General features: G+C 37.7%; 1 protein-coding gene across 2 annotated transcripts in view; it reads left to right on the top strand.

Moving 5' to 3' along the window:
* Positions 1–19,719, top strand: part of LOC102803949 (protein O-mannosyl-transferase 1-like) — a 56,439-nt gene that overhangs the window by 14,577 nt on the left and 22,143 nt on the right. For both annotated transcript variants that reach the window (XM_085492244.1, XM_085492245.1), the window contains exons 7-14: positions 2,033–2,098; positions 2,385–2,478; positions 3,588–3,743; positions 4,503–4,723; positions 6,050–6,142; positions 8,155–8,251; positions 9,072–9,164; positions 13,339–13,453. In XM_085492244.1, coding sequence (XP_085348370.1) covers positions 2,033–2,098; positions 2,385–2,478; positions 3,588–3,743; positions 4,503–4,723; positions 6,050–6,142; positions 8,155–8,251; positions 9,072–9,164; positions 13,339–13,453 — 935 coding nt within the window. The remainder of the gene's footprint in view (positions 1–2,032; positions 2,099–2,384; positions 2,479–3,587; positions 3,744–4,502; positions 4,724–6,049; positions 6,143–8,154; positions 8,252–9,071; positions 9,165–13,338; positions 13,454–19,719) is intronic.

The raw sequence follows: 19,719 nt of genomic DNA, 5'->3' as shown, positions 1-19,719 counted from the left end.
TTTTAAGGGTATCGGGTCCGATACTGTTCTTTCTTTCCACGATACTGTTTCCCTCAAGCTGGGCCGTTTCCAGGCCATTGTTTTGCAATGATGAATCAGAACAGAACAATTCGTGTGAACTGATCAATCCTAACTTATTTTCTGGATACTCGTATTCACCTGGGATACTTCAGCCTACTTTCAAGCATGAATATAGAAGGAAATCAACGATTTTTTTTCAGTATCGTTCCAGACTTTGCAAGAAATTTATATAATAATCACAGTGATCACTACTATTGGGTTTCACTACTATTGTTTTCGCATGGTTTCCATCTTACTCGAATAAAACGAAGCAGTTGATTTATATTTTACTTAGTGTTTATTCTTGTTTGATATTTTTAAACAAAAATGCACTCATTAAACAAATAGTAAATATGCGAGTTTTTTGTTTTTGCCGAACGAGGACAAGGAAGACAAAATGGCGGTAGTTTTGTGTAGGGTCGATCACGATCTTCGGTTTGTATCAAAAGCACGTCTCACAAATGAAATATTTTTTTTTGAGCAATAATTTGATAGCAATTAAACAAATTTCAATCGTTGGCGTATGTGAGGGTTGGATCACTTACTTTCAAGGGCTCAAAGTCCGGACGAACGTTAAACTACGATGTTTTTATTTATCTGTTCTAAGTATGTTGTACAGACTTTTTAGTTGTACTATTTTGATGATTTAATTTCAAGAATCTGTCAAGGAAACAGTCTGTTGTTACTTTACATGTTCACGTAGGTTTAATTTAGCAGATTTTACTTGTCAGCGAAAAATAGCGAAATTTGCCCATTGCATCAGGAAGATCTATCTCGATTTGCTGCACTGCGGTTAATTGCGTTTTTTTCTACTCCATCGTTAATGACACTAATTACCAAGAATTAAAAAAAACAAGTGAAATTAAGTCGCATTGGGAAAAAAACCCATAAGAAAATCAAAGCAAAAATTATTCAACTGCAGACGAGACAAACCCCGACCTCTAGAAATACCTCATTCATAGAGTGCCTCATTAGTGCCCTTTGTTTACAAGTATAGTGTCCTTGCATGTTTTTCAAAATGCCCATATCAAAATCATGTGTTTCCATATACAGTATGTCATAGATTCTCAGACATCTTGATCAATTTTATTGATGGATTGACCTACATGCAATTACATTCACTTATTAGGCAAAGCCTATACCTTTATAATACATGCTCTGATCACACAGGAGCTATTTACAGTTTAACTTTGATTTCACTTGTGATGTATTTTTTTCTTTGCTATGTCTTAAACCGGAGGAGTCGTCATGCAACATGTGTTCGAATTGGATGTAATTAAACAATCTGTTGTATTGGCACTTGGGACTCAAGTTTCAAGGACACGCTTGCGACAACCCCTCCGCTTTAATATGACGAGCACAAAGAGAACTTTTAACAATTTAACGGGGACTGTGTCATTTTCAATGACTTGTTTTTTAGGAATTTATGGTTTTATGAATACTATGGCAAACACTAAATGCACTACACATTCTAAATAAGAGACCATACAAAAAATGATGTATGCAAACTTGTTTCCATGGAAATAATGATTTTGTTGTTTCCTCCTATGTGTATCTATAAGTTTACTCTGTTGACCAATTTAATCGGAATTTAATCAAAATGCTCACAACTTTGGATAATAATTCAAAAAAATAGTTTGTGTTACCATGGTTATTGCTTCAGAAATAACTCTGCACATTGTAGGTAATACATGTCGAAAGTCTCCTATCCTCTGTTCTTAGAGAAACTCATGAGTATATAATTTTTGCAAAGGTTAATGTGAAGTCAAATGACCAAAACTTACGTGTTTTTTGAGTGTGTATTTTTGGTACTGCATACGTGAGAATCCATGAAAAACCGGCACTATCACTAAATGAAGTCACAAATGAAGAGCTCTGTAATGATGTTTTGAGAGCCAAGTCTAATGCGATGTGAATCATTTGATGTAAGTTGATTACAGATGACTAATACATTGACTAATCATTTTAACAGAAGCTTCTCATTTTACTGGTTTATCTGGCTAACTTTGACTGGAATCACAATGGTTTGTGCAATCAGGTAAGGATTAATAAATTACTTGATTCATGTATTAATATGAATAGTTTCAATTGAAAAAAATCTTCTTGCTTGTGTTTTCACTGTTTTTTTGTTTTTTTTACTCAGCCACTTACCCAATTATTCATTCATTTATTCACCAAATCATTCATTCCCAATCAACTCACTATTAATTCATTCAGTAATTCTCACTCACTACAACCCTATCTCGCCTTTCCTTTCTCACACACCCTGAATTACTCACTAATGCATTTGTTCATTTAATTAACTAATTTATTTCTTTTTACAGTGTTAAATACAATGCTATATTCACTGCCTGCATTATCTTCACGATTATTGGAATGGATTATTGGGAATTAATTGGAAACAAGAACCTATCTGTGGTAAGTATTAGTTTCCTTCCTCTTTTCCAATGTGGTATCATTATCCCTATTGTTTCCATGCTCAATAACATGCCTACTGGATCATTGTGCCCAAATTCCTGCATGGTATCAAAATGCATTGTTCTCTTGTCCTTTTAGTTACTGTAAAGAGGTTTAATTATTCACTGAGTTTTAATTTTGCTTATTTCGCTGACTGGAAAATGTGCTAAATTAAAACCCAGTGAATATGTACAATTTAGCATAGAACACATTATCTAAATGATAAAACCGTGAGTTTAAAACCCACTGAATATGCCTGAAATGGTAAATCAGTGAAAATTAGTCATTTTACTATACTTTCGTTTTTACAGCAAGCGAATTGGATAACTGCTTGTGTTTTGACTGAACGATTGGCTTTCGAATTTCGCTGGCGCCCTCCTGTGGTCACGCCCACTCTGGGTGAATCTTTATAACAGCAGGGGGTGGTCATACTTTAGTTGGATGGCGATTTCGCTCTCAAATATACCAGAGAAAGTATACAAGGGATTGTCTACGCGAAGAATGACAAATTTTATTAGCGGTTGGTTTTAAATGTTACCCCAACGAATTGTTTGGATGTTAAAATTTATTTTCTCCCTGATTTGTAGGCAACTGTTTCTCAAATTATCCCTTTGTTTAGTGTTCAAGCTGGCTACCCCATATTGTAAATATCGGTGGATTAATCGCATTTATCGTATTATCACTTGTACGCCAACTGACTGTGGCTATTCTCAGGCTGACCAGGGAAACTGCTTTCACATTATCATGCCTCGCAAAGCAAATCATTCAGGGGAATCCAGGCATGCCGCCAGGCTACGTAAAGGCATTCTATGTTCCCTAATGCAATATAGACTCGCCCAGATTGAACGCGACCATGAGTCCGCGCCAGCGAGATTCAAAAGCAAATTGTTTAGTCAAAACCCAAGCGATTAGCCAATTTGCTAGCGAGTTCGCAAGTTGGCTGCCCCAATACTTCTGAGACTTGCTTTAAAAAAGTATGAAAAGTTGTGCCATGAGGTCATCCAACTTTCTTGATCTTGACAAACTATGAGTTTGAGTTTAAAATAATCTGATTATTTCTTTCTTTGTAGATAAACTTGCTACAACATTTGGTTTCCTACATTGGATTATTATTACTCGTTCCATCTCTTATTTATATTGGCGTATTCTATGTTCATCTCTCCATCCTCAATCAAAGTGGTCCCCATGACGATATAATGACTAGTGCATTTCAAGCTACTTTACAGGTAAGATATGAACAAACAATAATACAATCTGAATTATGTCCCGAAACAAAGAAAATATCTTAAAAACAAGATTTTCATTCTTTGTACCTCTAGAGGGCAGTGCTTAACAATTTTCCACAAAAGTCCATAAAAGTGACACATCTACACTACATGCATTACTATACAGTAGCTTAGACTGGCAGCGTCTTCAAATTATTGCAACATAAAATGATCTTCTACTTTTATACTATGAGTTTGTGCAATGATGTTTTTTGAAAATACAGATGAGAAAGCCTGTCAAATTTCCTAATTTTCTCATCTTATTTCAACGAATTCATCAATTTGTCAAATTCATCTCTGATCTTATTTAGCATAAAGTAATGTACATTTCTACAGGGAAACCACGTAGTCTCATCTGTAAATTTTCAACAGTTACATTACTACAGCGATATATTCAGACTCATCTATTCTTCTGTTTTCTACTATTTGTCTTTCCGCTTGTCTCTGATAAAATGTTGTTTATAATACTGTGGTTTACAATAAAGTTCTGTGAAATACTTTATTTTCACTTGGAATAAATTTTCGCTGTTTTCACTGAAGGAATGATTCGGTGAAAATAAATCCCGCGAATATACCTTTTCCTATATTGTACATTCAACTCGTCAAAAATCAGTGAAAATAAATTCCATACAAAAAATTCAAAAAGTCTTTTCAGTGAAAATTAATTACAGCTAAAATAAAGTATTTTACAGTAATAGCTTGTATTTGTTTCTCATGCAGGGAGGGTTATCGTCTATCACGAAAGGCCAGCCATTAGAAGTGTCCTACGGTTCACAGGTGACGTTACGTAATACACATGGTCAAAACTGTTGGCTTCATTCCCATATGTATATATACCCTATAAAATATACAGATGAGAGAGGTAGTAGTGCTCAACAACAAGTCACATGCTACCCTTTCAAAGATGTTAACAACTGGTGGATTATTAAAAACCCAGGAAGGTAAGAACATCTTAAAGACATGTATGTTTTGTAAAAATAGTTGTTTTCAAATGTTGAGTTTTAGTATTGTTTCTTCTTGCTTTATTATCCCCTGGTATGTAGAGAGGGTGGGGGATATAGCAGTAGTGGCTAACAGTATCTATTCATCCATAAGTCTGTGCAAAGTTGTATACTGTGAAATAATTTATTTTAGCTGGAATTAATTTTTGCTGAAAACAATTTTCAGGCGTTTTGTATGGAATTTATTTTCACTGATTTTTGACGAGTTGAATGTAAAATATAGGAAAAAAGATGTATTTGCTGGATTTTATTTTCACTGAAACATTCCTTCAGTGAAAACAGCAAAAAATTAATTCCAAGCAAAAATAAAGTATTCTATAGTTCATTATTTATATTACAATGCAGACGAGATCTGATTAACATATTTATATGTTCATGTGACCTCATAATATAATAATATCTTGAACATTATTGCAGATATAGACATTCAACTAGTGCTTGTAAAAAAATAATGGGGGATCTGCCATCTCTGATGGCTTTCTTGTTGTCTGTGAATAAGGCCAAAGATATATCAAGTTTTGTTTCCAGTCCTGGAAAACATGTGCATGTCATTTTATTTTTTAAATTGGATTCTGTATGGCAATCCGGGCAACCATTTTGATATAATGAATAATGCTAAAATTTCAAAAATACATTATCATGTCTTGCGTTACAAATGTACGCAGATAAATTTCCCAATTCAAGATGTTCTAATGGTTTCTGTTGTAAATGTAACATTTCGGAACTGGACCATACACGATCGAAATGGCTTGCTGGTTTCAAGTTTAGGATTGTTCTCGTATTCAACCAGAGATTGAATTTCATATAGAATCGTACTTCTCCCTTCCCCTTAAATAACTTCATTCCCTTGAATAACTAACATAGGATATTTTTAATTGACTGAAAGGAAACATCATTTTTTTCCCAACTTAGAGATTTAAAAAATGGATGCTTAACTGCCACCAAGATGAAATAGCCCATTGACACACTTTGGTGAGCTTTGACAATTTGAGAACACTTCTCACGATGTGTCATAAGGCCAGGAAAAAAAATTCTCTGTTTCTCGTTTCATGGAAATTTTAAAATTTTTGTTTTTTGAATACTAAGCTAAAATGGGGGAAATTTGAGACAAGTGCGAGTACAAGGGCATTTTGGAATGCTTTAGAAGAAAAAAAACACATCTGAGGTGCATAGTTCAAAATGATGTGACGAGAAACAGAGATATTTTTTTCTCAGTCTAACTTGTTTCAATCTACACACATAACTGATGAAGAGGGTATTTTTCAGATCTAGTCTTACAGTCGATAACCCACCTAAAGCGGTAAAGCACGGAGATGTCATCCAACTGCTACACGGTACAAGTGGTCGAGCACTTAACAGGTAAACGACAAACAAGTTATGTGGGGGGGGGGGGGTTCAATATCACAGTTATTTCCATCACTATGTTGTTACTGCCAGCTATGATCTAAACAAAAATTTGTTTTTTAAGGTAGCGGGACTATTATCTGCATACTTGTTTTCATCTTCTAATTGTGACTAAATGACTACAAATAGACCCGGGAAAGTATATATTTTTAGAATCGCCAGACTTCAAGCTTTTCACAAGTGTATTTTGCATGCCCGTATCTGCATTCTACGACGCATTACTCAATCAAAGGTGAAAAATTACTTTTTCTGTAAAAAAAATAATTACGCATTTATGCTGGCGATAAGAAGTATTTTTTTCACTTTTCCTAGTTGTTCAATAGTCTGGTAAATTGAATGTGTCTGGTTAGTTTTATTCAAGCAACGCGTTTTAAAAAATAGTGTCCTGAATTTCAATTACTGTTTTAGTCGCATTGCCCCCAACTCAAACCACAACTCGTTGGTAAATAATCGATGAAATAGTTTGTCTGGACACATTCAAGTTCCTCTCATTGTCACCTTAAAGCTGTGAAAATTTGGTGTTAATCCGACGACAATAAGTATACGTTATTTTTTGTTAAAGACCTTGTATTTTGAAAAACATAAACTCCTAGAAAACGTCCATGAAGTCACAGCAAAGATTTTCAAGCTTGTTTATCGGCACAATCAATTTGTTTTCCCATCAAGGTCTGTTTTACCATGTGTAGGGGCATCCAAATGTGTAAGGCTATTGGAAACCCAAAAAATAAAGGAATGGGATAGCTATAATTGGATAAATTCGGCATATGAAAACACCAAAATCAATGATTTTTTCAGTGGCTGTGTGACCTTGTGTCTGACACATTCATATGCAAATGACTAATCTGTGAAACAAACAGGGGGGGGAGACAAACCACTCAAATGTTTGGAAACACTCATTGTGTGTCAGATAGCTACTGATAACACATCCTAACATTGCTTTGTCTTGAGTTTATCTTTGAAACTTATAGGCACACAGATTAAACCTGTGTTGTTGATTTTGGAAAACACTACTGAGGCTGCCTTGCTTCCCTTCAGAAAATCTACATTTTAACCAACTTACATGACATTCTATGTTATATTGACTTTATCATATGAAAGTTTATGGTGCATTTCATCAATTAATAAATAAATGTGAAAATCGTAATTTTCAACACAAATAATAGTCTCGCTACCTTAATGCGTCATAATAATCTGAAACACATTCATTGTATAGGTGAGATAGAATAACAAATGATTATTAATAGTGTTCATGTAAATTACTGATGTGTTACTATGGTAAATAAATTTTTCACAACAGTGGATATGACGTCACACTTTACCCACAATCCTTTGCTGGAGAATGAAGATGGCAGACTACATGATACAGATGAAAAGTTGAATATCTAGAGAATGAAAAGTGATATAAACAAACTGTAAATTACATTCTCCTTCATTTGTGGAGGTCTTTCTTTAGGGAACATTATGTTGTTTGGCTTGACTTCCTTTAAAAAAAGAAATATTTAAATTAATGAATTAATATACAATATGCAATTTTTTCTTATGCACTTCTGTTAATACCTTTAAGTATGCATCAACGCAGTATGATGATCGTGTCAACCGACATTTAACAAAGGTCAATGCGTTATTGTATTGCACACCCTTAACAACCTTGTTATTATACATATTTTACTGCTTATACCAGTAGTATTAATTTAATAACAGCCTCAAATGGCACTCTGAGGAACGTTTTTCGCTGTGCGAATGCTTGTGTTCGATGAAGGGATTCTATTTCCACAACGTGCTGATAGTGGCTCCAGCGTCTGAAGTAACCTATTGAAAGTGTTTGATTATGACATTACATGATGCACAATTTCCATATAAGGAAGACATTTGAACTCGTCCTAGCATCATTTTAGGAACGGGTAAATTCAATTTTTTTCAGATGTATAATAATTATGTATTCTGTATTAATCTTTTTTTTTTTTTAGTCATGATGTAGCGGCACCTCTATCACCACATTATATGGAAGTCTCCTGCTATATTGATTATAATATATCACACCCAGCTCAGAATCTGTGGAAACTGGTATGTGCTGCACCCTCTGTAGGCCAAACAATTAAATTTTGCATGTGTTAGCACTCTCTAGTCGAATTGTTGTTGAGACTGTAGTACAGCTAAAAAATCTTTACAAAAATGTCGCCCCAGAAACTATATTTTTTTTAATTTTCAGATTGTCAAAATTTGTTCTATTGTATTATCAGTATGCTAAATTACATGAGCTATGCCATCATCCCCTGCACCTCACCCGTGGGTCACATGAATATTTATATTTTAGTTTTGTCAGGGAAAACTTCTCAAAATTTTTTGAAGTCCCTTTTTTTTCTGACAACTTATTGTGTTCTATTTGCTATGCATGGTACAATATGGCACTCATTTTGGATGTTGTGTACTGTAAAAGGGTTAATTATTCACTGGGTTTTAATTTTGCTTATTTCACTGACTGGTAAGTTCGCTAAATTAAAACCCAGTGAATATGTAAAATTTAGCATAGAACACATTATCTAAATTATAAAACCGTGAATTTAAAACCCACTGAATATGCCTGAAATGGTAAATCAGCGAGATTTGAACCCAGTGAAAATTAGTCATTTTACAGTATACTTAAAGCGGGAGGGTCGTCACCTGCTCACGCGCTAGAATTGAGTCCCAAGCGATGATAACAACACACGCTAAGAACACAGAGGCTCATGGGTAGACACTTGTTTGTAAACAATGACATGCTATGGCCACCTGACGCATGCGTAGGTGACGTCACTCCCGCTTTAAATTAACCTCATGTAAATAATATTCAACCTATCACAATCACATTTGTGTTTGTTTATATATTATTTTTGTGTTTATTCAGGAAATAGCAAACAGAGACACAGAAGGCGATTCATGGAAGTCTATTCAATCCCGTATTCGACTTGTGCATATGAACACATCACAAGCACTAAAGGTACAATGCAACTAACAAAAGTATATAAACAATTTCTGCTTTCCGAGTATTGTAATATAGAATGTTTATTCTTTTCCATGCGATTGAGTCTCCACACTTCTGGTTGGCCATGAATGTGCACAAGGTGAGGTGACATGACATGATGAATATAACAAACCTGTAAACTTTACAGCTTCTTTTGTTTGGGTTCCACTCCTTGCATCTGTGCGTGTTTTTGATGTAATTTCTCAAACATACTTGAAACTGTTTTATTCAAAGTTTGTCCAAAAACAAGAAATGATGGTAAACATATGCATGCTGATTTGTTTTTTATCAAACGTTGACAGCCTGGTGACGGTCAACATCCCCTGACACATTTCAATGTAATCTCAGAGTACTAATAAACAGACTGGCAACGCTATTGTTCAGAGGTGTCAATCGGCCTAATCCCTGATGAACGTGCATCTCGGCTACGCTGGTGGCTCACGCTTTGGCAAATTTTGCCGAATGGCGATTACACACATCGAGAATCCTCGGTCTCACATGCATTTCAGTCATTCTCTGTATTCAGTTCAGATCAGATCACCCAACCATATTTTAATAAAGTAACGATTATTTGAATGAATGAATGAATGCATTGCGTGACTTCATGGACATTTTTCCCCCAGTTGTTTATAAGATTAAAACGTTATCTCAAAAGTAAACATGGGACACAATTTAGATCAAAAGAAATACCCACGGTTCCAGTCTGATGTAATCGACCACAGTCTATACAGGGACTGTGAATCCAGTATGTTCCACCCTGGATGTAGAATTGGCGCCCTCTCTGGCAGAATGAGACCATTGATAGTGTCAGCACACTGCTTATACTTAAATTAAATAAATTAAAATTGTTGTAATCTATTTAATCTAAAAATTATTCTATAAGAAGACAGTAACACACTTTAATTTGGAAAATCTGTTGGTGTTCAGAATAAAACAAGTCATTTTTGTTTTGTTTACCTGTATGTGTATTCAAATAGAGAGATTGAATTTTACAGAGATATCAAAGACATTTGCCTTGATGTCTTATATTATTTGCATAAAGTTAAAGCAATTTTATCCATTTACTTGCTTTGGAAATGGGTGCCTGCTTAACTCAGAAGTTCAAGGCCAGTTAAACTATACTTGAAATTATGTTTGGGGAAAATAATATTGAACTGAAGTCAAAACGAAATTACTATTAAATGTTATTTACCAAAAGAAATGGGTATTGTAAATGATTGGCCAATCCTTTTTTTTATCTATTTGCCCAAGTTCATTTTTACCCACAAACATAACTATTACCGGTATAACATACATGTTACCACTTACTAAAATCCGGCCTCCCAAGAGATAACATTTGAATATTCCCTCTAACGATTTAGCCATGGCACACTTTCCCACGTAGGCATGAAAGTTCTTAAATCATTCACACAATATAATAATAGATTCATGAATGTCAGGGTATACTAGATAAACACAGTGTCATCAATATTAAAAGTGTGGCATTTACTTTGTACAGCCCACTACACAGAAGAGAATGAAAAGTTTGATCTGATCAGAATGGAGATAATAATGAAATATAATAGTTCATGAGTGACGTTAACATTTAGAATGCTTAGATTTGAGATCAGGAATTGCCGCCTCCACTAATGTGTTACTCTATGATTGTGTCACCGTTTAATAAAAGGAAACAAAGGAAAAAAAAATCACCACGAAAGTCTACTTCTGGTACATCCTTAAAACACCACTGAATATTTCAAACTTTACTTTTAAAACCCAACTGAACTTTTCAAAACCCTGCTTTACTATTCCCTGTTCAGACACAAATTGTTTTTTCCAAGATACTGATGCAATTTTTAGCTCCGCTGTCGATTTGTCGAGCGAAGCTTATTATATGAGTGATTGTCTGTCGTTGTCCGCCGTCCGTCGTTGTCTGTGTCAATGGTTTACTTTTTTGACTTCTTCTTGAAAACTACAAGCCTGAATGCTTCGATACTTTTTGTATATGTACCTTGGGTAGGCCTCTCTTAAATTTGTTCATTTCATGATGATATCTTCAATTCTTTAATTTTGGTGAATATTTTTGTAATTTTTGGTAAAAAGTAATATTTTCGACTTCAAGTTAAAAACTGCAAGTCCGATTGCTTTGATATTACATATATAGGTACTACATGTGAACTTCTCTCTGATTGTTCATTTCGTTATGATATCTTTTATGCACTAATTTTGATGAATATTTTTGGTAAAAAGTGATATTTTCGACTTCTTGTTAAAAACTGCAAGTCCGATTGCTTTGATATTACATATACAATGTATAGGTATTACATGTAGACCTCTCACAGATTTGTTCATGTGATGATATCTTTAATTCTCTAATTTTGATGAATATTTTTGTCTTTTTTGGTAAAAAGTGATTTTTTGTACTTCTTGTTGGAAACCATATGTCTGATTGCTTCGATACTTTATATATAGGTACTACAGGTAGACCTCTCTCGGATGTGTTCATTTCATGATGATATCTTCAATTCTCTAATTTTAATGAATATTTTTGTCTTTTTTGATAAAAAGTTATATTTTTGAATTCTTGTTGAAAACAGCAAGTCCGACTGTTTTGATACTATACATACATGTATTGTTCATTTTCTAATGATATCTTCAGTTCTTTAATTGAAATGTGCATTGCCAACAGCAGAGCTATCTCAGCCGACAGGCTGCTTGTTTATTCTTGTGGTTACTATATTCCAAACAGTTTTGACTCCTGTGTGTGAAGCATGCAATGTGAGTCTTTGCATTTTTTGCATCTGTATGTATGTATGAATGTATGTATGTATGTGTGTGTGTGTGTGTACGTCGGCTTCTCTGATATCTCAAGAACCATATGTTAGTTTTTGATGAAACTTGATGCATTGTTGCTCTGGGCTAATGCACAGATTCGGGTTTTGGTTAAAATGTATGCATATAAATTATCTAATTTGCATAATAATTAGCTGGTTTTTAACTGTTCCATGACTGTTCCACTGATATCAAAAGAACCACTCATTGTATTGATATGAAACTATACAGATGCTCTGGACTAATGCACAGATTTGATTACTTACTCTAAGACAATGTGACGATCTAAACAGACATAAATTTATGCATAATAATTGATTAATTTGCATAATAATCCATTTGGTTCATTGGAGCAATCTACAGAAATCATTAGTTTTATGTTTATGTAAAATCAAATGTCCTTTCTGTAAGTATTATAAATTTTGTGATAACGTGGATCACATATATTTCATGTTGTGCATCTCAAATAGCAGACAAATATTAGTTGCCAAGCTTCTTGTTTGAAAGGCTAATCTTAAATTTTGAATTAATTTTAATGTGTCTCCAATACTCTCAGGAGTTCTTTCCATGCTTTCTTTGATTATCTGATCATTTTCAGTCACTCCAATCATGTCATCAAAGTTCAATTTTAACATGTATTTTCTGTGCAAAATTTTGTTTAGATATATTAGTGCATTGTCTCATGACTGTTTCATTCTCACTTTTGCTCTGCAAGGAAAAGATTGTACCAGGCAGCAAGTACATCATTTGTTTGTATCTATCCTAATTTGTTGATATCTTGATTCTCAATGGGCAAGGCTGTAGTAGTTACACTATGTTCAATGTCTTTTATGTCAAACTTTTCTAATATTGCATTGTGCAAAAATATGAAAAGTTCAAAAGTCAAATTTGTATTTAACCTTTTCACCACCAGTTTCCTTTTTTTCATCACAAATTCACAAAATAGTTTATAGTCTGCACTTTCCCTCAGAAGATTGGATCAAAAATAGCCAAATGTTTTGAGTGAAAACTGAAGATTGACTCAAATTTAGCCTGTTGGCTCCAAAAATAGGGTTCAGTATTTCCAGAAATATTGAAATATTGAAAATATAAGAAAAAAAAACGAGAGAAGTCGAGAGAAAAGGTGAAAAGTGGTGAAAAGGTGAAGATTCTGATACTTGTATTCTCACATCGTGTCGGTTACACATACATGAGGCATGTTTGGTAGTGGATTGGTTCCTTGCTGTTTTTACCACTACCATTGACATATAGCATGTGATTCTGCCGGACAAGGTCATAATACTGACTGTATGCTCATATAGTATATTATGTCTGTAAACATAGTATTCTCCATCACTAGGTTACTGGACGTCAGTTACCAGATTGGGGTTTTCATCAGTTTGAAGTTGCCACTGACAGAATATTGGCACAGGAAGGAAACATATGGAACGTAGAAGAACACAAGTATACCAGATGTAAGTGTCTTCTTTAATTATGGTGTTTTTTTTTATTTGTTAATTTTTTTTCATAATTTATTTAGCACATAATATTGGCGTAAGATAGAATGGGAATATGCTACTCTAACAGTGTATTTTCAAGAAGTTTACTTCCCCCTTTTTGTGAATGACATTTTTTTTAAACAATGAGCATTTCCTGAGAATAATTAATACTAGAATTTAAACATAGCCATTTGCCACTGGTGAGGAGTTAGTAGAAGCCAAGCCGTTGGCCACTGGTGAGGAGTTAGTGGAAGTCCAACCATTGGCAACTAGTGAAGTGTTAGTGGGAGCCCAGCCATTGGCAACTGGTGATGGGTTAGCGGAAGCCCAGCCATTGGCAACTGGTGAAGGGTTAGCGGAAGCCCAGCCATTGGCAACTGGTGAAGGGTTAGTGGAAGTCCAGCCATTGGTGGTTGGTGAAGGGTTAGAGGAAGCCCAGCCATTGGCAACTGGTGAAGGGTTAGTGGAAACCCAGCCATTGGCTACTGGTGAAGGGTTAGTGGAAGCTCAGCCAATGGCAACTGGTGAAGGGTTAGTGGAAGCCCAACCATTGGTCACTGGTGAAGGGTTAGTAGAAGCCCAGTCATTGGTGGTTGGCGAAGGGTTAGTGAAAGCCCAGCCATTGGCAACTGGTGAAGAGTTAGTGGAAGCCTAGTCATTTGTGGTTGGTGAAGGGTTAGTAGAAGCCCAGCCATTGGTAACTGGTGAAGGGTTAGCGGAAGCCCAGTCATTGGTGACTGGTGAAGAGTTAGGGGAAGCCCAGCCATTGGTGATTGGTGAAGGATTAGTGGAAGCCCTACCATTGGCAACTAGTGAAGGGTTAGTGGAAGCCCAGCCATTGGTGGTTGGTGAAGGATTAGTGGAAGCCCAGGCATTGGCAAGTGGTGAAGAGTTAATGGAGGCCTAGTCATTTGTGGTTGGTGAAGGATTAGTGGAAGCCTTACCATTGGCAACTAGTGAAGGGTTAGTGGAAGCCCTACCATTGGCAACTAGTCAAGGGTTAGTGGAAGCCCAACCATTGGTCTCTGGTGAAGAGTTAGTGGAAGCCCAGCCATTGGCAACTGGTGAAGAGTTAGAGGAAGTCTAGTCATTTGTGGTTGGTGAAGGGTTAGTGGAAGCTCGGGCATTGGCTACTGGTGAAGAGTTAGTGGAAGCCTAGTCTTTTGTGGTTGGTGAAGAGTTAGTGGTAGCCCAGCCATTGTCAACTGGTGAAGGGTTAGTGGAAGCCCAACCATTGGCCTCTGATGAAGAGTTAGTGGAAGCCTAGTCATTTGTGGTTGGTGAAGGGTTAGAGGAAGCCCAGCCATTGGCAACTGGTGAAGAGTTAGGGGAAGTCTAGTCATTTTTTGTTGGTGAAAGGTTAGTGGAAGCCCGTGCATTGGAAACTGGTGAAGAGTTAGTGGAAGACTAGTCATTTGTGGTAGGTGAAGGGTTAGTGGAAGCCCAGGCATTGGCTACTGGTGAAGGGTTAGTGGAAGCCCCTTTCATTGGTGACTGGTGAAGAGTTAGCGGAAGCTCAGCCATTGGTAACTGGTGAAGAGTTAGTGGAAGCCTAGTCATTTGTGGTTGGTGAAGAGTTAGTGGAAGCCTAGTCATTTGTGCTTGGTGAAGGGTTAGAGGAAGCCCAGCCATTGGTAACTGGCAAAGGGTTAGCAGAAGCCCAGCCATTGGTGGTTGGTGAAGGGTTAGTGGAAGCCGGGGCATTGGCAACTGGTGAAGAGTTAGTAGAAGCCTATTCGTTTGTGGTTGGTGAAGGGTTAGAGGAAGCCCAGCCATTGGCAACTGGTGAAGGGTTAGTGGAAGCCCAGCCATTGGTGGTTGCTGAAGGGTTAGTGGAAGCCTAGGCATTTGTGGTTGGTGAAGGGTTAGTAGAAGCCCAGCCATTCATAACTGCCAAAGGGTTAGCGGAAGCCCAGTCATTGGTGACTGGTGAAGAGTTAGCGGAAGCCCAGACATTGGTAACTGGTGAAGGGTTAGTGGAAGCCCAGGCATTGGCTACTGGTGAAGGGTTAGTGGAAGCCCAACCATTGGCCTCTGGTGAAGAGTTAGTGGAAACCTAGTCATTTGTGGTTGGTGAAGGGTTAGAGGAAGCCCAACCATTGGCAACTGGTGAAGAGTTAGAGGAAGTCTAGTCATTTGTGGTTGGTGAAGGGTTAGTGGAAGTTCGGGCATTGGCAACTGGTGAAGAGTTAGTGGAAGCCTAGTCATTTGTGGTTGATGAAGGGTTAGTGGAAACCCAGGCATTGGCTACTGGTGAAGGGTTAGTGGAAGCCCAACCATTGGCCTCTGGTGAAGAGTTAGTGGAAACCTAGTCATTTGTGGTTGGTGAAGGGTTAGAGGAAGCCCAGCCATTGGCAACTGGTGAAGAGTTAGGGGAAGTCTAGTCATTTGTGGTTGGTGAAGGGTTAGTGGAAGCCCGGGCATTGGCAACTGGTGAAGAGTTAGTGGAAGCCTAGTCCTTTGTGGTTGGTGAAGGGTTAGTGGAAGCCCAGGCATTGGCTACTGGTGAAGGGTTAATGGAAGCCCAACCATTGGCCTCTGGTGAAGAGTTAGTAGAAGCCGATTCATTTGTGGTTGGTGAAAGGTTAGAGAAAGCCCAGCCATTGGCAACTGGTGAAGGGTTAGTGGAAGCCCAACCATTGGCCTCTGGTGAAGAGTTAGTAGAAACCTAGTCATTTGTGGTTGGTGAAGGGTTAGAGGAAGCCCAGCCATTGGCAACTGGTGAAGAGGTAGGGGAAGTCTAGTCATTTGTGGTTGGTGAAGGGTTAGTGGAAGCCCAGGCATTGGCTACTGGTGAAGGGTTAATGGAAGCCCAACCATTGGCCTCTGGTGAAGAGTTAGTAGAAGCCTATTCATTTGTGGTTGGTGAAGGGTTAGAGGAAGCCTAGCCATTGGCAACTGGTGAAGAGTTAGTGGTAGCCCAGCCATTGGCAACTGGTGAAGGGTTAGTGGAAGCCCAACCATTGGCCTCTGGTGAAGAGTTAGTAGAAACCTAGTCATTTGTGCTTGGTGAAGGGTTAGAGGAAGCCCAACCATTGGCAACTGGTGAAGAGTTAGAGGAAGCCTAGTCATTTCTGGTTGGTGAAGGGTTAGAAGAAGCCCAGCCATTGGCAACTGGTGAAGGGTTAGGGGAAGTCTAGTCATTTTTTGTTGGTGAAAGGTTAGTGGAAGCCCGTGCATTGGAAACTGGTGAAGAGTTAGTGGAAGCCTAGTCATTTGTGGTAGATGAAGAGTTAGTGGAAGCCCAGGCATTGGCTACTGGTGAAGGGTTAATGAAAGCCCAGCCATTGGCTTCTGGTGAAGAGTTAGTAGAAGCGTTTTCATTTGTGGTTGGTGAAGGGTTAGAGGAAGCTCAGCCATTGGCAACTGGTGAAGAGTTAGTGGAAGCCCTTTTCATTGGTGACTGGTGAAGAGTTAGCGGAAGCTTCAGCCATTGGTAACTGGTGAAGAGTTAGTGGAAGCCTAGTCATTTGTGGTTGGTGAAGGGTTAGAGGAAGCCCAGCCATTGGCAACTGGTGAAGAGTTAGTGGAAGCCTAGTCATTTGTGGTTGGTGAAGGGTTAGAGGAAGTCCAGCCATTGGTAACTGGCAAAGGGTTAGCAGAAGCCCAGTCATTGGTGACTGGTGAAGAGTTAGCGGAAGCCCAGACATTGGTAACTGGCGAAGGGTTAGTGGAAGCCCAGCCATTGGTGGTTGGTGAAGGGTTAGTGGAAGCCCGGACATTGGCAACTGGTGAAGAGTTAGTAGAAGCCTATTCGTTTGTGGTTGGTGAAGGGTTAGAGGAAGCCCAGCTATTGGCAACTGGTGAAGGGTTAGTGGAAGCCCAGCCATTGGTGGTTGGTGAAGGGTTAGTGGAAGCCTAGTCATTTGTGGTTGGTGAAGGGCTAGTAGAAGCCCAGCCATTCATAACTTGCAAAGGGTTAGCGGAAGCCCAGTCATTGGTGACTGGTGAAGAGTTAGCGGAAGCCCAGACATTGGTAACTGGAGAAGGGTTAGTGGAAGCTCAGCCATTGGTGGTTGGTGAAGGGTTAGTGGAAGCCCGGGCATTGGCAACTGGTGAAGAGTTAGTAGAAGCCTATTCATTTGTGGTTGGTGAAGGGTTAGAGGAAGCCCAGCCATTGGCAACTTGTGCAGGGTTAGTGGAAGCCCAGCCATTGGTGGTTGGTGAAGGGTTAGTGGAAGCCTAGTCATTTGTGGTTGGTGAAGGGTTAGTAGAAGCCCAGCCATTCATAACTGGCAAAGGGTTAGCGGAAGCCCAGTCATTGGTGACTGGTGAAGAGTTAGCGGAAGCCCAGCCATTGGTAACTGGAGAAGGGTTAGTGGAAGCTCAGCCATTGGTGGTTGGTGAAGGGTTAGTGGAAGCCCAGGCTATGGCAACTGGTGAAGAGTTAGTGGAAGCCTAGTCATCTGTGGTTGGTGAAGGGTTAGAGGAAGCCCAGCCATTGGCAACTGGTGAAGGGTTAGTGGAAGCCCAGCCATTGGTGGTTGGTGAAGGGTTAGTGGAAGCCCAGGCTATGGCAACTGGTGAAGAGTTAGTGGAAGCCTAGTCATTTGTGGTTGGTGAAGGGTTAGAGGAAGCCCAGCCATTGGTAACTGGCAAAGGGTTAGCAGAAGCCCAGTCATTGGTGACTGGTGAAGAGTTAGCGGAAGCCCAGACATTGGTAACTGGCAAAGGGTTAGTGGAAGCCCAGCCATTGGTGGTTGGTGAAGGGTTAGTGGAAGCCCGGGCATTGGCAACTGGTGAAGAGTTAGTAGAAGCCTATTCGTTTGTGGTTGGTGAAGGGTTAGAGGAAGCCCAGCCATTCGTAACTGGCAAAGGGTTAGCGGAAGCCCAGTCATTGGTGACTGGTGAAGGGTTAGTGGAAGCCCAGCCATTGGCTACTGGTGAAGAGTTAGTGGAAGCCTAGTCATTTGTGGTTGGTGAAGGGAAGCCCAGCATGTACTATATACAAACCTTTCTTTAGACGATGATGGATTGCATATAGATATCAGTCTTGGTTTCACTATATTCAATTTGAAAAAGTGATTTTCATTAAAATAAAATTCCCAGATGGTAAACATTATCTATTTCTTAATCAGGAATTAATTGACTAACAAATCGAAATATAAATCGAAGTATAATATAAGATGTGTTATTAAAGCAAAAGATCCATATCGCAATATTCCGAAATTAACAATGGCAGGCAGAAATGTGCTATAAGGTTATTACAAATTGCAATGCTGCACATCTGTGCACAGACTTTACAACAAAGTGGCTGTGTTTAATTTTACATAGTAATGCCCTAAGGATTTAACTGAAGAAAAACTTATGGGACTTATAATCTTGTCAAGTATACAATTAAATTCATGTATAGCTGGGAGACACTGAATTCAAGTCAGAATCAAGGTGGAGTAGTATTAAAAACATGAGCAGTTTAATAGGTTAATATGAACAATCATGATGCATCAACCTGATTGTTACAATTTGAGGTCTCTGAGGTAATACACAAAGCCCCTAATGAAATCAATAAATAAAAAAATGGTTGAGTCATGAATGGGTTTTACAATTTTATCATTCATTACTGAAATTATAATTAGAATACTCAAAAATTGTTAAAAAGCATAGCTCAAACTATAACAATATGTTAACTCTGGCTTAGTTTGGGGTTAAATTTGTGCATATTAATTACCTAATTTGAGTAATATGATAGCTCATCTCATTTCAATGAAACTTTTGAATTTCATGTTAAAATTTATACATATTTTTTCCAAGGAAGTTGTTCATGGTTGATGAGTCATGGTTGAATTGTACTTTAGGACTCCTTATAATTAAAGAATTGTTAAAAATTTGATAATTAACAATTAAACATGCTTTATTTGAACATTGAAATCAATGAGAATAGGCAAGAGGGTAATTTAAATAACAGCATTTCAACAACTTTTTTTTTTAAATATGTGTAAATAATTATTGTAATTGCTTTACAAAATGGTAAAAGTTTTGGAAAATAGCCTCCATCATTGAAGGCTATCAATTCAATAATTTTCAAAAATAATTTATCAAATTTTTTAATGTAGATTAGTCTGTTATAAACTATATGGCCATTTTTAGTATATGTAAATTAGGTATTTGCCCCTGCCTACATGTTTCTGCATTTCTTATGATATGCTTACGGTAGGTTGTTATAAAAGTTGCTTAAAAAGTTACATTCCCATTCATGGCTGGTGCCCTTTACAAAGATATACCATGTTTTGTCATACATGCAG

The sequence above is a fragment of the Saccoglossus kowalevskii genome, chromosome 17 (assembly GCF_978046115.1).
Source record: "Saccoglossus kowalevskii chromosome 17, keSacKowa6.1, whole genome shotgun sequence".
Lineage (NCBI taxonomy): Eukaryota > Metazoa > Hemichordata > Enteropneusta > Harrimaniidae > Saccoglossus > Saccoglossus kowalevskii.
This window is presented reverse-complemented; position numbering and strand designations above follow the sequence as displayed.